Genomic DNA, 26,834 nt, shown 5'->3' with positions numbered 1-26,834 from the left:
CTTGAGGATAAATTGATTTTATTGATGTTAAGTTAAAATAAGTGTTAATTCAGTATTGTTGTAATTGTCATTATTACAAATACATTTTTTTATTTTTTTAATCGGCCGATTAATCGGCATCAACTTTTTTGGTCCTCCAATAATCGGTATCGGTATCGGCGTTGAAAAATCATAATCGGTCAACCTCTACTATCTACCCTCCACACACATACACTACATGACCAAAAGTATGTGGGCACCTGCTCTTAGAACATCTTATTCCAAAATCATGAGCATTAATATGGAGTTTGTCCCCCCTTTGCTGCTATAACAGCCTCCACTATTCTGGGAAGGCTTTCCACTAGATTTTGGAACATTGCTACGGGGACGCATTTGGCATTCAAATTTATACCAAAGGTGTTCAATGGGGTTGAAGTCAGGGCTCTGCTCAGGCCAGTCAAGTTCTTCCATACCGATTTCGACAAACCATTTCTTTATGGACCTTGCTTTGTGCACAGGAACCATTGTCATTCTGAAACAGGAAAGCGCATTCCCAAACTGTTGTCACAAAGTTGGAAGCACAGAATTGTCTAGAATGTATGCTGTAGCGTTAAGATTTCCCTTCACTGGAACTAAGGGGTCTAGCCCGAACCATGAAAAATAGCCCCAGGACATGATTCCTCCTCCACCAAACTTTACTTTCGGTACTGTACATTGGGGCATCCACTAAACCCAGATTTGTCTGTTGGACTGCCAGATGGTGAAGCGTGATTCATCACTCCAGAGAACGCGTTTCCACTGCTCCAGAGTCCAATGGCGGCAAGGTTTACACCACTCCAGCCGACGCTTGGCATTGCGAATGATGATCTTAGGCTTGTGTGCGGCTGATTGGCCATGAAGCTCCTGACTAACAGTTATTGTGCTGAACTTGCTTTCAGAGGCAGTTTGGAACTCGGTAGTGAGTGCTGCAACCCAGGACAGAGGATTTTTAAGCTCTATGTCCTTCAGCGCTTGTTCTATGAGCTTGTGTGGCCTACCAGTTTGCGGCTGAGCCGTTGTTGATCCTAGCCGTTTCTACTTCACAATTTAAAGTTGACCAGGGCAGCTCTAGCAGGGCAGAAATTTGACGAACTGACTTGTTGGAAAGGTGCCATCCTATGACTGTGCCATGTTGAAAGTCACTGAGCTCTTCAGTAAGGCCTTTCTACTGCCAATGTTTGTCTATGGAGATCGCTGGAGATTGCATCGCTGTGTGCTAGATTTATTTTATACACCTGTCAGCAACAAGTGTGGCTGAAATAGCCAAATCCACTAATTTGAAGGGGTGTTCACATACTTTTGTATATGAAGTGTATATCGACATACTATCTACCTGCCACACACACTATCGGGTGAAGGGGAGGAGCAGAGGGGGTGATAACAAGAGAGAGATACATACTTTACTATTTGGAATGTAGGTGAGACTTGTGTGGGGTTGAGAGAGGTAAACTATTTCACAATTGCTCTATGTAATTTTTGCCCTCATTGGAGAAAAACAACCTTTGAGTTGTCCTTTGGCCTGGTATGAGAATAGAAGGTCAAAATAATCAACTCCCTTTGGGTTATTTGATGCCTTGTGGAAGAGAACCTGCTGCGCTCTCGATACACTTCCCATAGGAAATTAGCCTCCTCTAGTGGGGTAGATTTTCCACTGTATGTGTCCACTTGTTATAGCTAGGTTCTGCTCTGTTAAAGAAAATGTTTTTTTATTATTAATGTCAATCATTTCAGTCAGATGTTTTGGGAAAGTTCAATATGATTCATTAACATAATTTCTCTCTGCCTCCAGGGACGACCCCCCTCCTCATCACTCCTACTCTACAGATTGTCAGAGGGCGGTACATCCCCAAAAATGACAGCCGCCTAGCACAGAGGAACCACTCCATCGCCGTGGGCGGCTCTCGCCTCCCCCCATCCTCCACCCCCCCCCCCTCTCCCAGCTCCTTCCCCTCCCCCAACGGCACCTCTCTGCTGTGGGATGACCTGAGCAGGACGCTGTCCTTCGCCTGGGAGCTCCATGTCTACGGCTCTGCTGGCCTCTTCCTGCTCCTCCTGGCTGGAGCCGCCCTGGGCCTGGCCCTATCCCCCAGCATGCACTGCCCTCACCGCGGTGCCCTGACTCTGGCTAATGCCCTCCTACTCCTGGTGGGCGCAGCAAGAGCAACCCTGTTCATGATTGACCCCTACGGAACAAGGAAGATTCTTCCCCGGCCTGCGGTGACTGCTCTCTATAACCTCCCTCTGCCGTTACTGGTGTGGACGCAGGCTGCCCTGGCACTGCTGGCCATGAAGGGGACAGGAGTGAGTCTGTTGCCCTCTGCTCTGGAGCGCCCTCCTCTGGTAGCTGTATTGGCTGTGTTACAGTGCACCCTGCTTCTGGCTGCTGACCTGCTCTCCCCAGCCCTGTCCCCAGCCGTGCCTGTCACCCTGCAGTCCCTGTCTCTCTGCTGGGGCCTGGCTCTCTGTCTGGGCTACCTGTGCTACATCTTCCCCCGCCTCCGCCATCCCACTGCCCAGCCACCTGTCCTAGAGGAGGGGAGGGCCGTTAACGCCTGGCCGGGGCGTAGGAGGGCAGGGTTGGTGCTGGGTCGTGTGCTGGCAGTGTGTGCCCTCCTGGGGGTGCTGTGCTGTAGCCTCCATGTCCACTCCACCCTGTGGCTATACGGGATGTTGGGGGACTGGAGGCGCTTCTGCTGGGGCTGGTGGCTGGTGCACTTCTGGGCCCGACTGTTGGAGCTGGCCTGGGCCTTTTCTCTCCTCCTATTGGGATCCTGGGTGTTCTGGAGGCCCCGGGGGGCCCGAGACAGAGGAGATGGAGGAGCAGGGGAGGGCAGGGCGGGAGTAGATCTCCCCTCCCCTGGACAGTCCTCTGGGTCGACACACAAACACACCTGCTGGGCCAAGATAGTCCAGAGCCTGACAGGAAAGCCCTGTGGGAAGTCAGAAAGTAATGGAGTGGGAGGATCAGTAGGAGGAGGGGCAGGGGAGCTGCCTAATAACTGGGCAGGGCAGGAACGCTCGGGGGCAGACATCAGTAAGAGCCTGATCAGAAACCGTGAGGCTCCACCCTCACAGCCGCGCTGTGTCAAGGACAGCAACCGAGGCCGCAACCAGAGGGGCAGGTCTGCAGAAAGGGGTATGTCTGACGGGTCCACAGGGTCACTGCTGCGGCTGCAGCCGTTAGGCCGGCCACTACAGCACTCTCAGAGCGGCAGCCTGGAGCAGGAGAAAGAGTCAGGGGTGTCTCTGTATGATTTTGACCTGCGACCCCCCTCCCCCATTGATCTGGGCCGCAGCATTGATGAGGCCCTGCACCGTGAGCACCTCCTCCATGGGGGCAGCTTGTTCCAGCCCCTGTGTGCCCCCTCACCCACTCCTTCACCAGGATCAGCTGTCAGCCAGGGGGGGCCCTGGCTCCGCAGGAACAGCGACCCCCAGATCTCTGACAGCAGCGAGGACCGCTCAGCCCGTACAGAGTTCTCTGTGCCACTGGGGGGTAGTGTGCTCAGCAGTGTTCCCAGCAGGCAGGTCACTGCTCCTCCCACGCCCTCTAACCAGGGGCATCGCTGGGCCGGGGATGGGGGGGTCAGTGTCCCTTCCTCAGTGTCCTGTCCCGTTTCCCTGCGCCCCTCTAGAACCTCCACGGGACATCTCGGGAACGAGGGAGGAGACGACACGAGGCCGTTCCTCACCCCAGACTCTGAGACACAGAGTGGGAGGGCAGGCAGGGAGGATGGGAAGAGCTACCTGGAGGTCAACAGGCAGGATGACTCTGCCAGCGTCAGCAGTGAGATTATTAACCTCTGAACCCTCAACTCCAACCCAGGACATCTGGACCAATGACCAAGCCCCAAACAAAACCATCAAGAACCAAACTTAAGTAATACCTTAACTCTTAGGTGATAACTTTAACTATATCTTGTCAACTAGATAGACTTTATCATAAACATTGACTCAACTACATTCAAACTGCCATGTGAATCATGGACAGAGGACTTATTTTAAGAAACTGAGGGAAAATACAGAAAAGCTTCCCCTGACTAAAATAGTTGTCTTATATGGGACATTATCCAGTGTTTGCTCTAAATCAGAGTGATTCAAAGGCTGCTAACCGGAATCAGATTCTGCGGCATAGAGCACGGGTTCAAACAACAGTACACACACACACTCATGCCTACAGATACACACGTGTACCTTTGATGAACTCGCTACATTTCAAGCCTCACATACTGCAGCGCATACATTCACTCTTTGTAACACTTCTGTTTAAGGTGGTCTTGAGAGAACAGAGGAATGGGCACAGGATTCATATTGATGACAACCCAGGGATTCCTTAAAATATCTATTGGTCATCCCTACAATTCCCTCTGAGGATCCATTTCTTAGATACCATGTTTTATGGATGTATGTAAAATATGAACGTGGTAGCTCCTACTTTTATGAAAGCCATGGTGCTCCCTGTGAAAATGTCTTTATATGAATTTATTGACTTTGTTTGCGTTGATAGTATTAATCTGCTGTCCTTGATATGTCAACTTGATGCATACATACGTTAATGTGTTTTTAGGATATGTGCCATAAACATTGATAATGTCGGTGGTTGTTTTGATGTTATGCTTCAAAATACATTAATAACGCATTACCTGACTGACAATGGTGTCTTTCCGTAGTTCCTCTAGCAGGAAAGTAGCGTAGAAGTCCACACTCCAAAAACATAGGATTGCTAGTTATCGGCTCATAACTGAGTTGCTGTTTCAGTGCAGTCTGCCTTGTATGTAAATGTGATGTTTATTACATAAGGAAAGCAACCGCCTAGAGATACTACTGCAGAAAGAAAGTTGACCTGTGTAGCTGTGGCTGATGCCTGGAGCTCTAGCTAAAATAGTTCCTGCTAAAACTAGACATTCTAAGACATTTTTGTACATTTCGCCTGCTGATTCTGGTACATTCTATCATCACGGCCCGTCAAAGGATATGACTGCATTTTAACATTCAATAATCCTGGCAACAGTGTAAACATATCCACAACATTTGATCAGTTGCAGCATATTAGTGTATACCGTGGACTTGAGTTATTTTTAGCTGTACTCATTGCATCACACAGTTAAGCTGTGTTGCATTACACAACGCTGACCTACTGTGAAGCACAACGCTCCTGTACTATAGTAGTACTTTACAGATGTCTATAAGCCTAGATCTGAGCACTCTAGACTGAAGTATTTTTATTACAGAAAAAAATCATAAGTATATTATGTGACATAAGAAGGTATGTAAATGCGGTTCTTTTTTTCTGTTTGTAAATAAAGGTATTAACTGTGAGGACAATCGAAAGTGGTTTTGCTGAAGTATAGAACAGTCTACTAAGAGAGTGATAAATGGCGCTGGCTTGGGGAGGAATATTGGAAACAGTGACTGTCCAGCCCTAATTTAGGATGTTCAGGGATAGAATTGTTGAAAAAGGTTTCACAACTGTACCTGGAACTGCTGCAATGGTTAGTGTTTAATGTTTAGTGGTTAAAGAGCAGTGGCAATGGCACGTCCTCATTTGGAGCTGCATCATTTCAAAACTGTTCAAAACTGTTCAGTGATCTTGAACGGAGCTCAGAAGTCAATCCCATATTTCCACTTGAGACCCGGGTTGAGTAAAATAGGCACAAAATGAGAGAACATGTTTTGAAACGGTGTGAAATGGGGAGGTACTACCGGAAGCCGTCCAATAAGAAACTCATGCATTTTTTTCTGTTTCAAAATCCTTCCAAACGTGTCCTACTGAACACAACCTGGGTCCTTGTGTGACAGGATCTTGTGTTTCCTGTTTCCTGCCTTCCTCAGGGTCAGTGCAGTCTCTCCCTGTGATGTGAAATGGTTGACTTGTGTGGTATTTACAGTACAGTACAGTGGGATTCTGTTGTTGTCTACATTTCATTGACCCCGTCTGATTTCAGTGTACTTTGCTGTTTCTCTCGAGGTACTGTAGAAATCATCCTTATAACCACAGGTCCAGGATCATATTACCCTACCTCCAATTCTATCCTTAACCATTAGGGTGGGTGAAGAATATTTGACCCTGTATCAGTGATCTGGGGCAACTTCTGCCTCCTTTATTTCATTATGTGTTTGAGGAGAACCTTCATCAGTGACTAACAGTTGTGGGGATGTTTGTGGTGTTTCCTCCACCAATGCTGTATGTGCCATACTACAGTAAACCAATCCGTTCTCCTCTCCATACAGTAGTGACAGTGCAGAGGTACAGTAGTAGAGATATTAAAACATTCATTTGCTCATTGACTCGGTTTATATATGAAGTTGTATTATTTTTGTGCTGCTGCCTCTTATCTGGTTTCAAATAAACATGAGAAATAAAATAAACATTGAAATCAGGTGTTGTTTATTTACAGTAGTTAGACAGTATGTCTTTGCTGCTCATACTTACAGTATTATGTGTTATTACATTTTTACATGCAGTCACGTTCTTAAGACCTGCAGAGTGCTTTAGATAATGAAGACTGTCCTAAATTGTTGTGCGAAACCGCAGCTGAGTGTTTTCCATCTTCTTCTTATAGTCTTCATCAAACTGTTCACTTTGGGCCACAGTGAAATGGTTCTTCCAGTCACCAACCTTTCCTGGAGACAGACAAACAGACAGACAGACAGATATATTGATAGTTTGATCATTCAGTAGATCCAGGACAAAGTATTCCAATGTCTCCACACCAGGTACAGGCACATATGTGTTGGTGTCTGTGACGACGTTGTGTCTCTCAGTGTGTTCATGTGTGTCTGTTGTGATAGCTGGAAGAGCTGAGCTCCAGCAGTTTAATGTTTATTTCTCTCTCTCATTCTCTCTCTCACACACACACACCTTTGCGCATAAAGGGGGATATCTTAAAGTCCATGACTGGGTTGGTGGAGTAGTTGGCCATGCTGTTCTTCTTCATATTATCAAACTGCACTCCTCCTTTCACCCTCTCCTTCTCCTCTGCTGAAGGAGACAAACCTAGGAAGGAGCACAGCCTGTCCAGCTCTCTCCCCGTATCCTGTAGGATCACATACACATTGGATGAAGAAACAGCTAACCTCCTAGAGCAGCAGTTAGAATGGCTCTTGAGCATATGTGTGCACTGAGCTCATTAGATGCATCTTAATAATACTGTAACACACAATTAGCATCAGCATTCTACTCACCTCAACCATGTCCTCATAGAAGAGGTAGAGGATTTTGGAGTGAGTCTGTTTCTTCTCCCACCAGCCAGTTACATGGTCGTACCACGAACCAAACACCACTGAGGAAGTGCAGCGTAGACAAATTCATAGTGTGAATGGGGACTATTATCACTTTCTCATTCATTCACTAGTTCATTCTCTCCTTCACTCACTCTTTCCATCCATGAATCTCTGTAAGAAGTTGTTCCAGACTCCTGGCTCTGGCTCGGCCTGGTTCATACGGTCAAAGTGGAAATAAGACACTGCATTGTCCTTGGCATTACGTGCCACATACACTATCTGCAGAGAGAGAGAGAGAGATTGCATTTATATATAGTGGTTATATAGTGAAGGAACATAGAGAACAAGTTACAAATACTGTACCCTGCAGTTCTTCTCCCAGAAGGACTTGGGCAGCAACTGGACTGGGAGGTGAGTCTTGATGAGGCGAGGAGAGGTGGTTAAGTTGTCCAGCACCTCCACTCCTAGGACAAACAAAATAATAATGCAAAATAATGTTTGATGGATATGAAATACTTTAGTTACTGCTTTGAAGACATCAGCAACATTTTTTACAGAGAAATTACTAAATAGTAGAGGTATGATTAAGTTTTCCAATGCTTTATTCTAACCTGGAGGGTAAAGAGGAATGAGCAACTCCAGAAAAGGAACTTTCTCAAAGATGGGTCTCTGATGCTCAGGGGCTGTCTGGCCAAAATACAGCAGGTCTAGAATGTAGGAGACCCATGTGGTTCCTAAGAGAGGAATACAGATAGGGGAAACGTACACAGTCATTCACAAACCCAAACCCAATCTTTAATGAAACATCAACCTCAGACTGAGAGAGACCTGCTTTGGGGTAGGTAGCGATGAGAATGTCATCTGGTCTGGCCTGGAAGTTCTGTACATTGTCCCAGTTGTCAGTGAAGTAGTTGGTCATGGAGACTCCATGGAAGTCAAAGAGTTTTGGTCGAGGTGGCAGCTCCATCTGTAAAAGTGGGACATGTATTCGATCAAGGATCACCACAGTATTGTTTATGCTTGGATATATTAAGTGATCTGAATGGCTGTATTATTCAAACATAGAGAGGAATATTGCTCCTTTGATACGATCGCCTACAAATATTAACAAAGACTAAGTCTTAATATTTCTCAAATTATGACAGTTAAAACTACACGTACTACACGTGAAAGCAATTCCTACAAACCAAAATAATTTACTTACCCTGTTCTCTCTGAGTAAGTTACCTCAGGGTGAATGCACTGCTTACAAAATGACTCCTCTTTTATTCTCTGTGCTCCTCCTTTCCTGTCTCCTCCCCCATTCTCTCTTCATTCTTTTGCTTTTCAGGGTCGGGTTTGTTCTGGATCTACTCCAGAGTTGAGGGGCTTTTCTGCTCTCCCTCACAGTATTTCATGTCAATACTAAATCACCAGGGGGCACTGACACTACCAGAAATACACCACTGGTTGGCAGCTGACCATTGCAATGGCTGCTGGACACAGGATTGAGCAAACAAACTTTACCTAAAGTTTACCATATGCTTCCCAGTCGAAACAGTCCACGCATATATTATGACAACATTTTGTGACGTTTTTGTATGTTTTGGTGTTCAACCCCGCACGGTCTGTTTTTTTCCCGGCTATTCAAGCAAACATTTTTTCTTGAGGTTAGACATTTTTCTGTGATTGGTCAACAGTTGGGATTTTTGTATTAAGTGCTTGTTGTCATTCCATGTCAGAAGACTAGTTTTCATGCAAATTTTTACTTGAGAAATACTGCACCAAATCTCTTAGTTAGATTACTCAACTAAGACCTCCTCGGCAAAAACTTCCAAATTAATTACAGATTTCTTGAATGAGCTTAGATCAATTCTCACTATTTTGAGGAAATGCACTGGCTATGTTGTTGACAAGCCGCCTCAAGAGATACAAACGGTAAATATGCCACGTTTTTCTTGTTTTTCATGTGAATGGCGTTTGCTTCACCTTGCCAAGTTCTGCTAGGAACAAACCCAACCTATGTATGTGGATGCCTTTACACACCTGACCGGACCCCAAACATACTCAATCACCCACCTTCCATCAAAGCACACACATACACTTACTCACCTGATAGGCTACTGAGTGGGCAGTGTCCTGGGGTAGATAGTGTCTTTGTCTTTTCTTTGACCTCAAACTTGCACAGTCTTCAACACACTGTCTAAATCACTTTTCAACAGTGTGGGTGTGTCTAACTCTTACCTGACCAAAGACTAGGCTGCAGAGTGTGTGCCCGTGCAATGTGTGAGGCGTGTACACATCTTTCACCTACTGCACCAACCTTTGATCACCCAGTTGCTTGTTAGACGACCACAATCAATACAAAAATATACTCTGTAATGTTACTTGGTAAGGAGGTTTGGTGAGGAGGTCAGATGTCACAGGTAAATGTTCATACAGTAGTTGAGGAGATCCAGAGTAAATCCACCTTTAGTAAGGTATGTGTTAAGGTTCTCACAGGCATAATGAACAACGTGTGTGTGTGTGTGTGTGTGTGTGTGTGTGTGTGTGTGTGTAGTTCTATGGGGTTTAAAATTAATGTTAGGGTTAGAATTACGTTAAGGTTCAGGGTCAGGAGCTACGGTTAGTTTTAGGGTTAGGTTTAGGGTTAGGCTTTTGGGTTAAGGTTAGGGTTAGGGTTAAGGTTAGTGTCCCCACAAGGTTAGCTGTACAATACTGTGTGTGTGTGTGTGTGTGTGTGTGTGTGTGTGTGTGTGTGTGTGTGTGTGTGTGTGTGTGTGTGTGTGTGTGTGTGTGTGTGTGTGTGTGTGTGTGTGTGTGTGGACACCATCATTCACAACGTTCTTTTGGAGAGATTGGAAACCCTAATACGGCTACACTGACAAGTTATTGCCTGGTTTAGATCTTATCTGTCTGAAAGAGAGAGATATTCTATTCTATACATTCTACATATTCAACCCCTTGGTGAAGTCATTCGGGAACACAATGTCAACTTTCACTGCTAAGTGGACGACACACAGCTGTACATTTAGATGAAATAGTGTGAAGCCACAAAATTGTCTACCCTGGAATCCTGTGTTTCAGACAAAAGGAAGTGGATGGCAGCAAATGTTTAACTTTTACACTCAGACAAAACAGAGATGCTATTTCTAGATCCCAAGAAACAAATGGATCTGCTGTTGGATCTGACAATCTTGATGGTTGTACAGTCGTCTCAAATAAAACTGTGAGGGACCTCAGCGTTAATCTGAACCCTGATCGCTGTTTTGATGAACCTATCAAGGGCAGATTTTTTCCGTCTTTGTAACATTGCAAAAATCTATAACTTTCTGCCCCAAAAGGATGCAGAAAAGCTCATCCATGCTTTTGTCACTTCTAGATTAGACTACTGCAACGCTATACTCTCTGGCTACCTGGAGAAAAGCACTACATAAACTTCAGTTATTGCTAAATACTGTATGTCTGCTAGAATCTTGACTAGACCCCCAAAATGTTATCATATTACTTCAGTGCTAGACTCTCTATGCTGGCTTCCAGTTTAAACTAGGGCTGATTAAGGATTTACTGCTAACCTACAAAACATTTCATGGACTTGCTCCTAACTATCTCCGATTTGGAGAAGAGAGCCTGTCTTGACGCTGGTGAATTGGAGACGGATGGTCTGTAATAAATGAATAGTAAAATTGTTTTGGATTAATTATAAGATGTTTTAAAAAGGTCTGTACTAAATATTATGAATTAAATAAATGGTTTTAAAGAGGTATCTCACATTTAATGTCACAACTGCTTACAGATTTACAGGCCTTGGGGTGTCATGTTTCAATTTTGTGTTTTTCGTAACAGTAGGCCGAACGACATGTGCGGGGACAATCCGTACAGGGTGTCAGTGCTGCATCGGACAATTTTCATCCAGACATACTGAACAGTTATAATGGCACGAGTGCCCCCCCTTTCGGGTGTAGCCGGTATGGCAGGATGGACACATATGGTGCGCCTAAAAACGCTATGATGTTGGTAATAGCATAATAGTAGGTGTTTTGCACATAAAAGTACAGAATCTGAGGATGAGGTTGTGGGTTGTTTTGGAATTTCAAGAGAGCTGCATTAGCTCTACTGTGGTACAAAACACAATCTTGATGTTCAGAAAGTTTTCAAATTGGACTATGTCCAAGAAAGCCCCCGCATCCGGTATACCTAGACCCACGGCCGTTTGGAGCTCTCTAGCCTTGTGTAATGCCGCTAGATCAGTACACCCAGGGTTAAGTAAATGTGCTAGGCCTATTGCAAAGCATAGCTTATTACCAGGATTGTGAACGTTTATGAGATATGCCCTTTTATTGCTTATGATTTCTGATTGTATTAGGCTATCTAGTTAACTTCTCTGACCCACGCCACCCAGGGGTTGATGTATTATTTGCACTACAAGCTCGAGGGTCCTATCAGCTATGATGGATAAATTAGATTGAACAAGTCGTTCCAGCAGGGCTATAAATTGTTCAAGATCTGCTTCGCCCTTGGGTAAAATAAGAGATACAGTGTTATGCAGGCTATCTCCACAAATTTCCTACTGTAAGACATCACGAGGTTCACCATAATCTCTTGCCCTGTCTAACAGTTCGTTCGGAGTATCCAGGATCATCACATAAAACATTGCATAATCAAGATTCTGATTCACCCATGTGAAATTGAAAAATTGTCGAATCTCTGTATTGCTGAATTTAATTCGGTACACAACCCGAACACTTCTATCAATACCATCTCCCGCCTCATTAATTAGACAATTTTCCAATTCCTCAAAACCATCGTATTGCGTTTCAGACTCTTCGGACATGGGCGTTAATGGCGGGGTTTGTGGGGGGTCCGATGTAGAAGATCTTATGCTCTCATTCATCTGGTTAATTATTGATATGAGGGCTTCAGGAATCTGGGATAACAGTTTTTCATCGGTCGTCCCTGACTCATTCATACGATTAATTATTCTATGAGTTCGGCGGGAATCTGGGATAATATGTTTTCATCTATCGGTATTATGTCTGTTACCCCAGCCTCATTCATATGGTTAATTATAGCTTGGAGTTCGGGTGATATCTGGGATAACAGGGTTTCAACTGTCTCAGTTATGTCTGTTGGCTCAGCCATTTGGATAATTAATGATGTGTGTTCTTGTGGTATTCTGGAAGGATACATGATACATATATGTTTTTAGAACCTGTATTTGCGTTTTTTAATCGGATTGCTGTTTAACAAACGTGGCATTGTTCTATGCCAGAAGGATTGATCCTGATGGTATTGTCGCTCGAGTAAAGCCCCCATTCGTTTGTGGAGCAAAACCTTTTGGAATTTTAGAGCCCTGGAAAAGGCTGTGCAAAACCTAGCTTGTTCTATTTCAGGTTCGGGTGTTTCCACCAAAGAATTGGCTGAATCAAGAAGGTTGGCCGCCTCCCGTAATAGCAGGTTGTCTACCTCTGAAATGTCATTTAAAACAGTGAAATCCTCCGGTTTCGGTGTTTTATTGTGAATGTCCGGTGAGCCGAAATCCTCCGTGTGCTCTAGGTGTGTATGGGGTTCTGTGCTGTTATATGCCGGGGAGAAGTCTGAAAGAAAATAATACATACAGTGGGGCAAAAAAGTATTTAGTCAGCCACCAATTGTGCATGTTCTCCCATTTAAAAATCTGAGAGAGGCCTGTAATTTTCATCATAGGTACACTTCAACCATGACAGACAAAATGAGAAAAAAAATCCAGAAAATAACAGGATTTGCAGAATCACCCCCTCCCGAAAAGTGCTACCTGGCAGGGAACTTACTGCTTCAAGAAATGGCGCTACATGTACACGGTATGAAGCCATTATATATATATATATTATTAGTTATACATATTTTATTATTTATACATTTTTTGATGATTGAATATGTTAAAACAATGACAAATGTTTTTTCAGACTCCAACGAGACAGGTCCGGCAGAATCTGGAATACCTGGTGAAAAAAGTCAAGAGTCCCCGGTTTCCGGGATTCGTCAGAGCAGCCCTCGTCAAAAAAGCCGAGGTAATTTAATTGTATTGTTAATATGTAGTATTATACCTGAAATGTATTTGACATTTTTTATCTAATATATTTTATGTTTAATAACCTATTTTGTACAGTGGGGCAAAAAAGTATTTAGTCAACCACCAATTGTGCAAGTTCTCTCACTTTAAAAAGATGAGAAAGGCCTGTAATTTTCATCATAGGTACATTTCAACTATCACAGACAAAATGAGAAAAATGAGAAAAAATTACAAAAAATCACATTGTAGGATTTTTAATGAATTTATTTGCAAATTATGGTGGAAAATAAGTATGAAATGTGTGGTTTGTTTGTGTGTGTGTGTGTTTGTGTGTGTGTGTGTGTGTGTGTGTGTGTTGGTTTGTCTTGGTGTGTGTGTGTGTGTGTGTGTATATATATATGTATATATATATATATATATATATGTATATATATATATATATTCCATGTCAGATATATATATTTTCCATTTTTTTATTCAAATGGATGGAGTAGAACAGCAAACACACATGGCCACTGCGCCTGCTACCTCTCTCCATTTCCATATGAAATAGCCGTTGGGTGCTGTTCGGGGGAGGGCAGGCCCACAACAATGGCCGGAGTTGAATGGAACAGCACTTCACCTTAGTGACTGTTCCCTCTGCTCTATACAATACATTTCTGTTTATTTTATGTGATGATAAAAGGCTCATACAATACAAATATTTTTTTAAATGCTTTCTTTCACAGTGATAGCGACTCCGAATGGGAGCCCCCGGTGCCAGGCTGCCCGCTCTACCTCTGTCCCCTCTACTCCTGCCTCCAGTGGTGTTCATATGCCACAGTTCATTACTGCAGGCATGACTGTGCCTCAGGGCCAAAAGGGCACAGCATGGAGGCTTCGTTGTGTTCTGTGTCGCATGACCTGCACCACTCAGTTTGCCTCTGCTTTACATCAGAAAGATACTGCTATGGGACATGGCACAGGCAGCAAAATATTGTGTAGAGGACTTCCAAAGGGTGTACTGTTTAATTTTTTTTTGAAAAATCTAATATTTGTAAAAAAAAAAAAAAATTGTGTGTGTGTTAGAATTGCTTTTTGATATGTTGTATATATAGTTATTTGCACTGTTGTATATAGTTATAGGTCATTTCACCAATTCGGCCAATTGGGTACATTTGGGCAACTTGTGTGGGACACCTGGGTGACTTCATGCTAAATGTCATGTAGCTCACCCATTCCTGAAGTTATCAGTCTGAAACGTTGCACACCTACAGCTGCCCTCTTGTGTTATCCATCAAAATTATCTCCAGCATCCTATCTGACTGTGTGGCTATTCTATCCCTTTCATGCGTGAGTTCCAAATATCTCTAACGGTCGCCCCAGCGTGAGTTTTTTTTATGCACGTGATGTTACAATGTTCTCTCCATTCCAGAATGTGATTGATACGTAACAGTACATTTTATCCACGCTGCCCTCAAACTAAAGCACGCAGCCTGTTTATATTTATTGGTTGTTTCAACTTCAATTTCAAACGATTTTCTAACAAGATTTTATTTTCTAAAAACAGTTTGAATTTAGGCCTCCTCATTCATTCACTTAAAAATAGTCATTTTTACTTTTGCGGACAATTACATTTTTGGGACATTTCTGACACGGACAAAATTCCCCAGGCACTTGCCAATTGTTTGTGCAGTTCACGTCTGCAGACATATGCTCCTCTCCCGTCAGAACAGGATCTGCACATGTGTTCACATTTTCCATTCCGCATTTCTATTGTAGCGTACTGTATGTATGGAGCATAATATATTTGTGTATATTCTTTATCACCGCGGACACGTGAGGTAACGTTACTCATTTTATAACCTTTATGGTCTTATAGTCAATCGTGCTTATGTAGCCACATTCTTCTATTAGCTCTGTAAAACAATGCTAAATGCGTCAAAGAAGTATTATCTTGTGTTGTATTTTGAAGCTACATGGCCTTATGACTCCCAAGTGGTGCAGCGGTCAAAGGCACAGCACATAAGTGCTAGAGGCGTCACTACAGACTCCCTGGTTCAAATCCAGGCTGCGTTTCTATCAAAGTAAGTGCCTTGTTAAGTTATAATAGTTTCCGTATGCCGTTTCTGCTGTAGCTCACTGTATGTCTGGTTCATAATATATTCCTTATAACTGCGGACACACAAGGTAACGTTACACATTTTTATGGTGTTATAGTCAATCATGCTTACGTAGCTACATTATTCTATTAGCTCTGTAAAACAACGCTAGTTGCGTCAGAGAACTATTAGCTTGTGTTGTATTTTGAAGCTACCCTGGCCTTATGACTCCCAAGTGGCGCAGTGGTCTATGGCACTTCATCTCTGTGCTAGAGACGTCACTACAGACACCCTGGTTCAAATGCAGGCTGTATCACAACTGGCTGTCCCGCAGTGCACAATTGGCCCAGCATTGTCTGAGTTTGGCCAGTGTAGGCCATCATTGTAAATAATAATTTGTTTTTAAATTACTTGCCTAGTTAAATAAATAAAAAATATGACCATGGTTTGTTTATTTGGTCTATTCAGCATAGCTCTGTTCTGCCCTGCCTTGCCCCCTTGTGGAGCTCAAAAGTTAGTTTCTTACTGTTATAACTCCAATCTGTGATTTTGTCAATGCAATAAACTATTTTTTATAGCAGTGTTTATTATGTTACTTCTTTGTAGTATTGTTTTATTGCTATATCCTTATATTGTATTCTAATTAATAATTCTTCTTTATTCTGTACTTTCAGAAATCACAAACATTATTTGCCAATATCATAACTGGAGCTGGACATCTTTGGAGCTGAAGAATGAGGACAGCTTTTGTATGCTAACGTACACTCCTTAACAGTTTTACTGGATGAAAACACAGCAAGAAAACACATATGCCAATAAGTAATAGTCATCTATTTTATTGCAGTATTGGTAGTTGGTTCAACAACTTGTTTTACTAGAGGACAAAAAACTGAATATGCATAACCCATATTTAATATCCATGCAGTGACTGAACAACAACTGCATTTCCACCCCCATCTCTAAAGGCATGGTATCATGGCAGGTCACCTGTTAAGTCACCTGTCAGGTCAGTCAGCCACTTATTGCTGCAGATGTGCTCTATAATGATTGAGCATGTGATACTCCTCAAAGCATGGTGAAATACATAGAGGTGTATCACAAGCTAAACACATGTATTTTGTCATCTTCCTCTGCTTACTTCTCCTGGCGCCAGACAGGCAGACTTTGCAATGCCTCCGTGTGCGACTACCTTGAGAAGCAGTTTGAGGGACTTTGCAGGGAAAATGCCGTGCAGTGAGGCGTAGGGGATTGTCTACAGCAGGACGACCCCCAGTGGATGGGCGCCGAGGGTTGTGGTGCTCGTCTAGCAGCTCTCTCATGAGGTTCTCTCTGTATTTTTGGTAGGTAATTACTTTACCTATGAGGGAGTGGGGAGGATGAGGAAAGGGAGAGGATGATGAGGCAGTGAGGTATTGTCACTATAATTGCATAATGAATTTGTTTGTGAACTGTACATCCAATTACAAAAATACCTTGTTCAGTAATCTTCTTACCTGTTAGTTGGCGGTGAACTATGCTGCCGTTGAGGACAGCAGTGTCGATCAGATGGAAAAATATATTCTTATACCACTTGGTCGTTTCCCGAGTGCATTCCACAAAGCTGTTTATCATGTCTGCCTTATCCACGGCCCCCATTTTGAGGTTATAATCAAGTACACAATCTGGTTTGATCTTTCTCTCTCCCATCAGGTGGTCCACCTTCCCTGTGGCCGACATGGTTGCTGTATGGACAGTGGAGAGGACATGGACGTCTCGCTTGTCATGCCACTTTACTGCCAGCTGTTGACCGTTCTCCTGGAACTCCACCTCCCCTCTCTGCATCTTCGTGCATCCAAATGCTGCCATCCTCTTCCTGTTCGACCTGACTGTGCAACAGGCACCTGTGCTGTTGGAGAGCAGATGCTGGAAGAGTGTGGGACTGCGGTACCAATTGTCCACGTACAAAGTGTGTCCCTTGCCGAGATGAGGAGCCAGCATGGTCATCACCACGGACCCGGACACCCCAAGCCCCTCATAATGTTTGATGTCAGTGGTGGACCCTGTGTAAACTATAATATCCTGGACAAATCCTGTCTTCACGTCGCACATGACAAAGAACTTGACTCCAAACCTGTGCCTTTTGGAGGGAATATATTGACGGAACGCCAGCCTGCCTTTCCATAACATCAGGGACTCATCAATGCATAGGTCCTTATATGGCACAAAGACCCGACCAAATGCTGATGTCAGGCTGATGAGAACATTTCTTATTTTGTATAACGGGTCACTTAGGATGGCAGTAGCATTGTTGACGAAATGCTGGCATCGCAGCAGAACTAGGAAGCGGTCTTGGGAAAAGAGGGTGGCAAAGAAGGGAGTTGCAAACATAGGATCTGTGCTCCAGTATTCTCTTAGGGAGTTCTTCTTTACTATTCCCATGAGAAGGACTGTCACCAGGAAGGTATACATTTCACTAATTGTGGTTGTCACCCATTTAGCGAGTTTACCCCTCACTCCTGGCTCTCTCTTCTCCTGTAGCTCTAAGGCATAGCGATTTGTCTCCTCAACTATGTCTCTCACCAGCTCCTCTGTCAGAAACAACTTGAAGCACTCTGCCTCAGTTGGAAATGGCAAGGGGCGTTGCACTCCAGACTCGTCCAAGCAAACAGCAGGGCCAGGAGGGGTAAAATGACTGGTGGCCTTCCAGCTACCACAGAACTCCTGTACTTCATCCACTGTCCATCACCACCAGCATCTTCAAAGGGACCTGGTACTTTGTCAGTGGACAAGGGAAATTCAGATTCGGGGTTCTCAATGGCTACAAGGTTGGGGGGCTCTTCACTGTCACTGTCAGAATCTGATTCCTGACTTTCATACTCAGACTCATTGTCAGAATTTTTAAAAAATCTCTAGAATTTCCACATTTGTGAGTTGTCACCTTTTGAAAGACATTGTTAATGCTACAGCTTAGCTCACTAGCTACATACATAAACAACAACACTGAATGGTGCAGAGTGGGAGGTTACTTGGTTGACTGCCGGCACGCGCCACTTGTATCAATAAATCAGATAATGTTTTGTGTGGCAATTATTTGTGTATTTACGGTTTTATTCACATGTTTTCAATTCTAGGTGACAAATCATGCATTCCGATTCTTGCACAGATTGTAATGGGCACATATATGTGTGTAAAATACTTTTTTAAAGGTTGTACTGATTATGATGAGCTAAGCTAATTCCAGCTGTGTAGCCATGTTTGTTGACATATAATGCATTCTGGGTTTCACGTCTGTTTGACCAAAGATGTTATAACAAAATGAGGTGAGTAAGAGTTCTGGAAATTAATGGTGGGATGTGAACTACGGTAGATGACACACCCCTTCAACATGCATACTATAAACAGACCAAACTCATCTCCTCTTCTCTTATTATCTTCGGTTTCTGTGAGGAAAAAATGCATGGCTGCGCGTTGAAACTAATCGTCGGATTACTTTACATTTCTATAAAGTGTTTTACCTAGTTATTTCGATCAATGGTGAGCTCACCCGTGATGTGATTAATTATATATAGTAATTGCTATTAGCTAATTCATATTGTAGTTTATATCAGCCGAGAGTTAGAAAATATGACTGCTTGTGTTGGGTCAATCTTTCCTCAGCGCTAGGACAAATGTAGCCTACATTTTTCCGGTTAGGATGATTGTGTTATGCTATATTTACTTCTGTGAATACCTGAACATTGCATCCAAAAATAAACTGCTGATATTCTGGACATAACTTAGTAAGGACTGAGGAGGAGAGATCGGACCAATGTGCAGCGTGGTAAGTGTCCATTTTAGTTTATTAAACTGAACACCAAAGAAAACAAAATAACAAAGTGAATGATACAAAAGAAAACCAAAACAGTCCTGAAATGTGAAACAAACATTACAACAGGAAACAATCACCCACAACTCAAAGGTGAAACCAGGCTACCTAAGTATGGTTGTCAATCAGGGACAACGATTGACAGCTGCCTCTGATTGAGAACCATACCAGGCCAAACACAGAAATCCCAAATTATAGAAAAAGGAACATAGACAACCAACCCAAATCACGCCCTGACCATACTAAAACAAAGACATAACAAAAGAACTAAGGTCAGAACGTGACAAGCTCGTCAAAGGTAAGGCATGTTTTATATTTTATTTCTGCATTTTGTGTAGCACCTGCTGGGTTGAAATATGCTACTCTCTTTGTTTACTGTTGCGCTATCATCAGATAATAGCTTCTTATGCTTTCACCGAAAAGTATTTTTAAAATCTGACATTTTGGCTGGATTCACGACGAGTGTAGCTTTAATTTAGTATCTTACGTGTGATTTAATGAAAGTTTGATTTTTATATAATTTTATTTGAATTTGCCTCGCTGAATTTTCCCTGGCTTTTGGCCAAGTGGGACGCAAGCGTCCCCTATACTATAAGAAGTTAATGCAACCGCTGTGTTAGATTTTTTAAAACGTTACGAAAAAAGCCTACCATGCAATAATCTGAGACGGCGCTCAGACGTAAATATATTTCTCCGCCATGTTGGAGTCAACAGAAATACGAAATTACACCATAAATATTCCCTTACCTTTGATGATCTTTCATCAGAATGCAGTGCAAGGAGTCCCAGTTCCACAATAAATGGTTGTTTTGTTCCATAATGTCCAATACTAGTGTCCAATTAGCTGCATTTGCTAGCACTTTCAGCTCCCGTGCCCAAAAGCTGGCGCTGGTCCAGGAGAACTCAGACGAAAACTTCAAAAATATATATTCCAGGTCGAACTAAGTAGTGAACTAATAACGATCCAACCGGAGCATACGTTTTCATCTGCAGCCAAATGGAACGATGGGGATATCTACAGACAAATGCGCAACAGGGAAATTGGAAGATTGCCTGCCCTATGAGTTCTGTTATACTCACAGACATAATTCAAACAGTTTTAGAAACTTCAGAGTGTTTTCTATCCAATAGTAATAATCATATGCATATATTAGTATCTAGGACAGAGTAGGAGGCAGTTCACTCTGGGCACGCTATTCATCCAAAAGTGAAAATGCTGCCCCCTATCCCAAAAAGGTTAACAGGAAGCAGGCCAACTCGGAACAGGGGACACATTTGTGAGTTGCACAAGACGTGGGGAGCAGAGATTTTTCTTTTCGTTCATGTATTGAATAAAGATTGCCCCGTCTACAATTTGATAGATTATTAACGTTTAAAAATACCTAATGTTGTATTACAAAAGTAGTTTCAAATATTTTGGCAAAGTTTATAGGCAACTTTTGAAATATTTTGTAGTGACGTTGCATTTTTCTAAGCTGTTTTTTTATGGATCAAACTCGCTTTATAAATTGATATTTTTGATATATATGGACGGAATTAATCGTACACAAGGACCAATTGTGATGTTTATGGGACATACTGGAGTGCCAACAAAAGAAGCTCGTCAAAGGTAATGCATATTTTATATTTTATTTCAGCGTTTTGTGTAGCGCTTGCTACGCTAGCCCCTTTGTTTACTGCTAGTGAGGATGGCTGCAGGCTATCAGATAATAGCTTCATATGCTTTCGCCGAAAAGCATTTTTTAAATCTGACATGTTGGCTGGATTCACAACGAGTGTAGCTTTAATTGAGTATCTTACATGTGTGATTTAATGAAAGTTTGACTTTTATAGCATTTTATTTGAATCTGGCGCTCTGCATTTCCCCTGGAAATTGGCCAGTTGAGACGCTAGCGTCTCCCCTATCCTCAAGAGGTTTAAAACCTCTTAAAGCTAGGGGGCAGAATTTTCACTTTTGGATAAATAGCGTGCCCAATTTCAACTTCCTGCTACTCATGCCAAGAATATAAGATATGCATATTATTCATAGATTTGGATAGAAGACACTCTGAAGTTTCTAAAACTGTTTGAATCATGTCTGTGAGTATAACAAAACTTATGTAGCAGGCAAAACCCCGAGGACTAACTGTTCAGAATTATTATTATTTTTTCCCATCTCTCTTCCCTATATTGTCTTTGCCATTGGAAATTTAATAGGAACATACTTGCAGTTCCTACCGCTTCCACACGATGTCGCCAGTGTATGGAATATGGCTGAGGATATTTCTTTGGTGGGAATAATGGTGGGAATGGTGGGAATAATTTGACCGTAGACAGTGTGTGTAAACCTCACAACCCTCCCTTTTTCTTTTGTATTGTTTTTGGTGAGTTGCATATTTATTAAACATGTGGAACTCTAAGTACGCTGCGCCTAAGTACGCTGGCCCCACACACCAGGCTTCCTGCGACGACCCCTAGTCCAGAGCCTCCTGTGAGGGTTCGCAGTCCAGAGCCTCCAGCGAGGGTTTGCAGTCCAGAGCCTTATGTTATGTTTTGTGGGTCTTTTTGTTGCTTTCCAAGTCTTGTGCTATCACTCTCTTAGGAACCAGAAGGGGAAAGTGGAGAAACTAAGGCTGCTCCATCTGCCATTGAATGAGACCGCAGCTTCAGCTGGAATGGCATTTCGTTGTGTGATCATAGTTCGGAGGCCATAAGTTTCTGAATTTGTACACCTCGCGGTAACTGTTCATTCTTTGTTAATTTGTTTGTTTGTTTAGTTAAAGTTTTATAATCATTTGTTAATTTTTTTATTCATGTTTTATTGTCATTGTTTATAGATTTATTAGTAATTTCCATGTTTATATGAATTGAACATTAGGATGCTATTGTTCAAGAGGATGGACTGTTGGAATCAACACTTTGAACATTGAGATATTAAAGACATGATAGATCAGACGCATAGTATATTAAGTGGGATATATATATCTGGATGGGAGAAATGTTGAGTTGTCTGAATACAGCTGTACAGAACATTTGGGAAGAATTTAACTTGGTTAACAAAATTACATTTCCCTCTTTTGTTGTCCCTAGTGTTAGGTACTTATTTTTCTAAGTAAATAACTCACAAACACTAGAGAAACTTTAAGCAAAACAAGTTTTTTTTAACATTTTATAAAATGTATTACAAATAAAAAAAAACGGAAATATCACATTTACATAAGTATTCAGACCCTTTACCCAGTACTTTGTAGAAGCACGTTTTAGCATCAATTACAGCCTCGAGTCTTCTTGGCAATCAAATCAAATCAAATTAGTCAACTGTGCCAAATACAACAGGTGTGGACCTTTCAGTGAAATGCTTACTTACGAGCCCCTAACCAACAGTGCAGTTAAAAAAAATATGGATAAGAATAAGAGATAAAAGTAACAAGTAATTAAAGAGCAGCAGTAAAAAATAACAACATATACAGGAGGGTGCCGATACAGAGTAAATGTGCGGGGGCAACGTTTAGTTGAGGTGGTACATGTAGGTAAAGTGACTATGCATAGATGACAACAGAGAGTGGCAGTGGTGTGGAGAGGGGAGGGGGGGGGGGCAATACAAATAGTCTGGGTAGCCATTTGACTAGATGTTCAGGAGTCTTATGGCTTGGGGGTAGAAGCTGTTTAGAAGCCTCTTGGAACTAGACTTGGCGCTCCGGTACCGCTTGCCGTGTGGTAGCAGAGAGAACAGTCTATGACTGGGGTGGCTGGAGTCTTTGACAATTTTTAGGGCCTTCCCCTGACACCGCCTGGTATAGAGGTCCTGGATGGCAGGAAGCTTGGCCCCAGTGACGTACTGGGCCATTCGCACGACCCTCTGTAGTGCCTTGCAGTAGGAGGCCGAGCAGTTACCATTCCAGGCAGTGATGCAACCAGTCAGGATGCTTTCGATGGTGCAGCTATAGAACCTATTGAGGATCTGAGGACCCATGCCAAATCTTTTCATTCTCCCGTGTGGGAATCGTTTTGTCGTGCCTGCTTCACGACTGTCATGGTGCGCTTGGACCATGTTAGTTTGCTGGTGATGTGGACACCAAGGATCTTGAAGCTCTAAACCTGCTCCACTGCCCCGTCGATGAGAATGGGGGCGTGCTCGGTCCTCTTTTTCCTGTAGTCCACAATCATCTCCTTTGTCTTGATCACGTTGAGTGAGAGCTTGTTGTCCTGGCAGCACATGGGCAGGTCTCTGACCTCCTCCCTATAGGCTGTCTGGTTGTTGTCGGTGATCAGGCCTACCACTGTTGAGTCATCAGCAAATTTATTGATGGTGTTGGAGTTGTGGCTGGCAGTGCAGTCATGAGTGAAAAGGAAGTACAGAGGGGGCCGAGCACGCACCCCTGAGGGGCCCCTGTGTTGAGGATCAGCGTGCCAGATGTGTTGTTACCTACCCTCACCAACCTGGGGGCAGCCAGTCAGGAAGTCCAGGATCCAGTTGCAGAGGGAGGTGTTTAGTCCCAGGGTCCTTAGCTTATTGATGAACTTTGAGGGCGCTATGTTGTTTAACGCTGAGCTGTAGTTAATGAATAGCATTCTCACATTGGTGTTCCTTTTGTCCAGGTGGGAAAGGGTGGTGTGGAGTGCATCATCTGTGGATCTGTTGGTAGGGTATACAAATTGGAGTGGGTCTAGGGATTCTGGGATGATGGTGTTGATGTGAGCCATGACCAGCCTTTCAAAGCACTTCATGGCTACAGACGTGAGTGCTACGGGTCTGAAGTAATTTAGGCAGGTTACCTTAGTGTTCTTGGGCACAGGCACTATGGTGGTCTGCTTAAAACATGTTGGTATTACAGACTCAGACAGGGAGAGGTTGAAAATGTCAGTGAAGACACTAATTAACCTGAAAGCGTTGCTGTATCTAAGTTAATGTGGAAAAGTTGAATTTTGTCTCATTGGTTGGAACAAATCAGTTTGTGTATTATCCCAATTAATGACCCAGAAAAGTAGGATGGCAATTTAACTTATTTATTAGATTGAACGAGACAATGATATCCAATCAGTTGAGATTGGGTGGATAACATACAGTGTAACCTGAAGTATTTAAAAAAAAATTACTGGTGATTCTTCACCACCAGAGGTCACTGACAGCACAAGCTGAAATCATACGGGATTTCCACCCGGCTCGCGATTTCACTTTCAACAAAGGGGAAAACAAACATGTCTGCTCCCCCTTTTGTTAGCTTAGCACTTGGTGCAATGCTTAGCTTCACTTGTGCGGGAATTCCACTTCCCAGCACAAGGAAATTTCCCTCCAACAATGGACCAGGTTTACTAAGTGACGCCCAACGTTCAACATTTCAACGATATGTTTCACAATGTTGACCGGAACGCGCGGAGAACAAAGAAATACACAGTTGGTCTGGAGAGATACTTAACTGCTTCGGTGAATCCATATATGGGGCGGCAGGAAGCCTAGTGTTTAGAGCATTGGTCTTGTAACAGAGAGGTTGCAAGATCGACTGCCTGAGCTGACAAGGTAAAAATCTGACACTCTGACCGGCAGTTAACAAGGCAGTTAACCAGTTATGCATTAGGGGGCGCTATTAACATTTTGGGATGAAAAACGTTTCCGTTTTAAACAAGATATTTTGTCACGAAAAGATGCTTGACTATGCATATAATTGACAGCTTTGGAAAGAAAACACTTTGACGTTTCCAAATCTGCAAAGATATTATCTGTGAGTGCCACAGAACTGATGCTACAGGCGAAACCAAGATGAAATTTCAAACAGGAAATGCCCCAGATTTTGAATGCGCTTTGTTCCAATGTCTCCTTATATGGCTGTGAATGCGCAAGGAATGGGCCTACACTTTCTGTCGTTTCCCCAAGGTGTCTGCAGCATTGTGACGTATTTGTAGGCATATCATTGGAAGATTGACCATAAGAGACTACATTTACCAGGTGTCCGCTTGGTGTCCCCCGTCGAAATTATTGCGTAATCTCCAGCTGCATGCATTTTCCCATGTGGTTTAGAGGAGAAACCAAACTTCCACGAATTATATATCATCGAATAGATATGTGAAAAACACCTTGAGGATTGATTCTAAACAAGTTTGCCATGTTTCTGTCGATGTTATGGAGTTAATTTGGAAAAAAGTTTGACGTTATAATGACTGAATTTTCGGGTTTTTTTCTTAGCCAAACGTGATGAACAAAATGGAGCGGTTTCTCCTACACAAATAATATTTTTGGAAAAACTGAACATTTGCTATCTAACTGAGAGTCTCCTCATTGAAAACATCCGAAGTTCTTCAAAGGTAAATTATTTTATTTGAATGCTTTTCTTGTTTTTGTGAAAATGTTGCCTGCTGAATGCTAGGCTTAATGCTATGCTAGCTATCAATACTCTTACACAAATGCTTGTTTAGCTATGGTTGAAAAGCATATTTTGAAAATCTGAGATGACAGTGTTGTTAACAAAAGGCTAAGCTTGAGAGCCAATATATTTATTTCATTTAATTTGCGATTTTCATGAATAGTTAACGTTGCGTTATGCTAATGAGCTTGAGGCTATACTTAAGATCTCTGATGCGGGATTGCTCGTCGCTAGAGGTTAACCCACTGTTCATAGGCCGTCATTGGAAGTAAAAATGTGTTCTTAACTGACTTGACTAAATATAGGTAAAATAAATAAATAAATAATAATAATAAAAAAATCTACTCAAATTTCTATCGGCTCGCCCTATGTCCTCCCTTAAAATACTACTAGCGATAGACAGAAATAACACTACGTTGTGGCCCAACATCGGCCGGTTCATATGCACTAGCTCATAGTATTCGTTAAAACCCATACAAACTGACTTCCGTCAGATATACAACACAGGAGTGGTTCTCTCCCTACCAGTATCTGGGTGAAAAGGAAAAACCACACACATTACCCTCTCAACAATTATCCTGCCTATAGCTATTATTGGTGTATACGCATCTTGCTACCCAATTGCTATGGAATGAATTCAAAAGTGAGGCCTAGTTTTATCTTAGATTCCTCACAGGGGGCGCCAAATATGTTGTAAAGCAGTGATAACTGCTGTTTATCAAATAATTAGCTATGTTTATAACTACATGATTAAATTAATCATGTAATCAGGTAATCATTAACTCAGTAACCTGGGGCACCATGGGAAAAGTCTGTTTTAATGAGTTTCCGTTTGCCAATATAACTCAAAGAATATCAGAATATCGATTTCACAGCCGTCGCTAATGAATTAATTTCCTCTACAGTCTCATCCTGAACGTCGCATAATTTGTAAATCTGCACCAACCTAAGTCTCACTAAATAATTCCGTACCACAACAAGCTAAATGATAATATAAGATACACATACACAAACATACAATCTAGACTATTGATTAGAACTTAGTACAAGGAAACAGGTCCCTAACGGACCAACACAATATGACACATGTTACACAAGATGGGGATTTAGAAAGAGACAGAGAGAGAGAGAGAGAGTGCACGAGAGAAAAGTACACTTGGATACATTTGTAAACTATGCTTAGTTTAGCTCTAACACCTTGCCCCGAACTGCCGCTCTTATGTGTCAGAATTATAATGATGTAATTACTTGTTGAAGGTCTCCATTGCATATCTCTTCCTGGACTGAGTTCCTCTTAG

At 42.6% G+C, this 26,834-nt stretch overlaps 3 protein-coding genes across 7 annotated transcripts in view; 1 reads left to right on the top strand and 2 right to left on the bottom strand.

Moving 5' to 3' along the window:
* The window catches only part of LOC139368824 (proline-rich transmembrane protein 3), a 31,552-nt gene extending 25,163 nt beyond the window's left edge, over positions 1 to 6,389 (top strand). For all 4 annotated transcript variants that reach the window (XM_071108217.1, XM_071108220.1, XM_071108219.1 and 1 more), the window contains one exon: positions 1,808 to 6,389. In XM_071108217.1, coding sequence (XP_070964318.1) covers positions 1,808 to 3,825 — 2,018 coding nt within the window. In that variant the 3' untranslated portion in view covers positions 3,826 to 6,389. The remainder of the gene's footprint in view (positions 1 to 1,807) is intronic.
* Positions 6,390 to 9,473, bottom strand: LOC139368828 (cytosolic sulfotransferase 2-like). Of its 2 annotated transcripts, none has more exons than XM_071108226.1 (8): positions 9,334 to 9,473; positions 8,071 to 8,209; positions 7,854 to 7,976; positions 7,606 to 7,706; positions 7,395 to 7,521; positions 7,204 to 7,301; positions 6,881 to 7,055; positions 6,390 to 6,642 (listed from the first exon to the last, which is right to left on the bottom strand). In XM_071108226.1, the coding sequence occupies exons 2-8, from the start codon at positions 8,207 to 8,209 to the stop codon at positions 6,530 to 6,532; spliced, it is 876 nt and encodes a 291-aa protein (XP_070964327.1). In that variant the 5' UTR covers positions 9,334 to 9,473; the 3' UTR covers positions 6,390 to 6,529. The 2 variants fall into 2 exon arrangements, with proteins under 2 accessions (XP_070964327.1, XP_070964328.1); XM_071108227.1 differs by lacking the exon at positions 9,334 to 9,473 and adding an exon at positions 8,447 to 8,529.
* Positions 9,474 to 16,040: 6,567 nt separating this feature from the next.
* Positions 16,041 to 17,802, bottom strand: LOC139367357 (piggyBac transposable element-derived protein 4-like). Its single transcript, XM_071105559.1, has 3 exons — positions 16,848 to 17,802; positions 16,544 to 16,711; positions 16,041 to 16,081 (listed from the first exon to the last, which is right to left on the bottom strand). The coding sequence occupies exons 1-3, from the start codon at positions 17,800 to 17,802 to the stop codon at positions 16,041 to 16,043; spliced, it is 1,164 nt and encodes a 387-aa protein (XP_070961660.1).
* Positions 17,803 to 26,834: the final 9,032 nt, after the last annotated feature.

Source organism: Oncorhynchus clarkii, chromosome 16, assembly GCF_045791955.1.
Source record: "Oncorhynchus clarkii lewisi isolate Uvic-CL-2024 chromosome 16, UVic_Ocla_1.0, whole genome shotgun sequence".
NCBI lineage: Eukaryota > Metazoa > Chordata > Actinopteri > Salmoniformes > Salmonidae > Oncorhynchus > Oncorhynchus clarkii.
Note: the sequence above shows the minus strand (reverse complement) of the source record. Positions and strands in the feature narration are given on the sequence as shown.

Excerpts from the sequence above, each read along its gene's own strand:
- LOC139368828 (XM_071108226.1), bottom strand. The coding sequence starts at position 8,209 with ATGGAGCTGCCACCTCGACCAAAACTCTTTGACTTCCATGGAGTCTCC. Across the intron at positions 7,977-8,070 it reads CGCTACCTACCCCAAAGCAG|GAACCACATGGGTCTCCTAC; the intron begins GTCTCTCTCAGT and ends TTCCTCTCTTAG. Across the intron at positions 7,302-7,394 it reads GAGATTCATGGATGGAAAGA|TGGTGTTTGGTTCGTGGTAC; the intron begins GTGAGTGAAGGA and ends GCACTTCCTCAG.
- LOC139367357 (XM_071105559.1), bottom strand. The coding sequence starts at position 17,802 with ATGTATACCTTCCTGGTGACAGTCCTTCTCATGGGAATAGTAAAGAAG. Across the intron at positions 16,712-16,847 it reads AGTTCACCGCCAACTAACAG|GTAAAGTAATTACCTACCAA; the intron begins GTAAGAAGATTA and ends ACTCCCTCATAG. Across the intron at positions 16,082-16,543 it reads CCCTCAAACTGCTTCTCAAG|CTCCAAAGATGTCCAGCTCC; the intron begins GTAGTCGCACAC and ends CTCATTCTTCAG.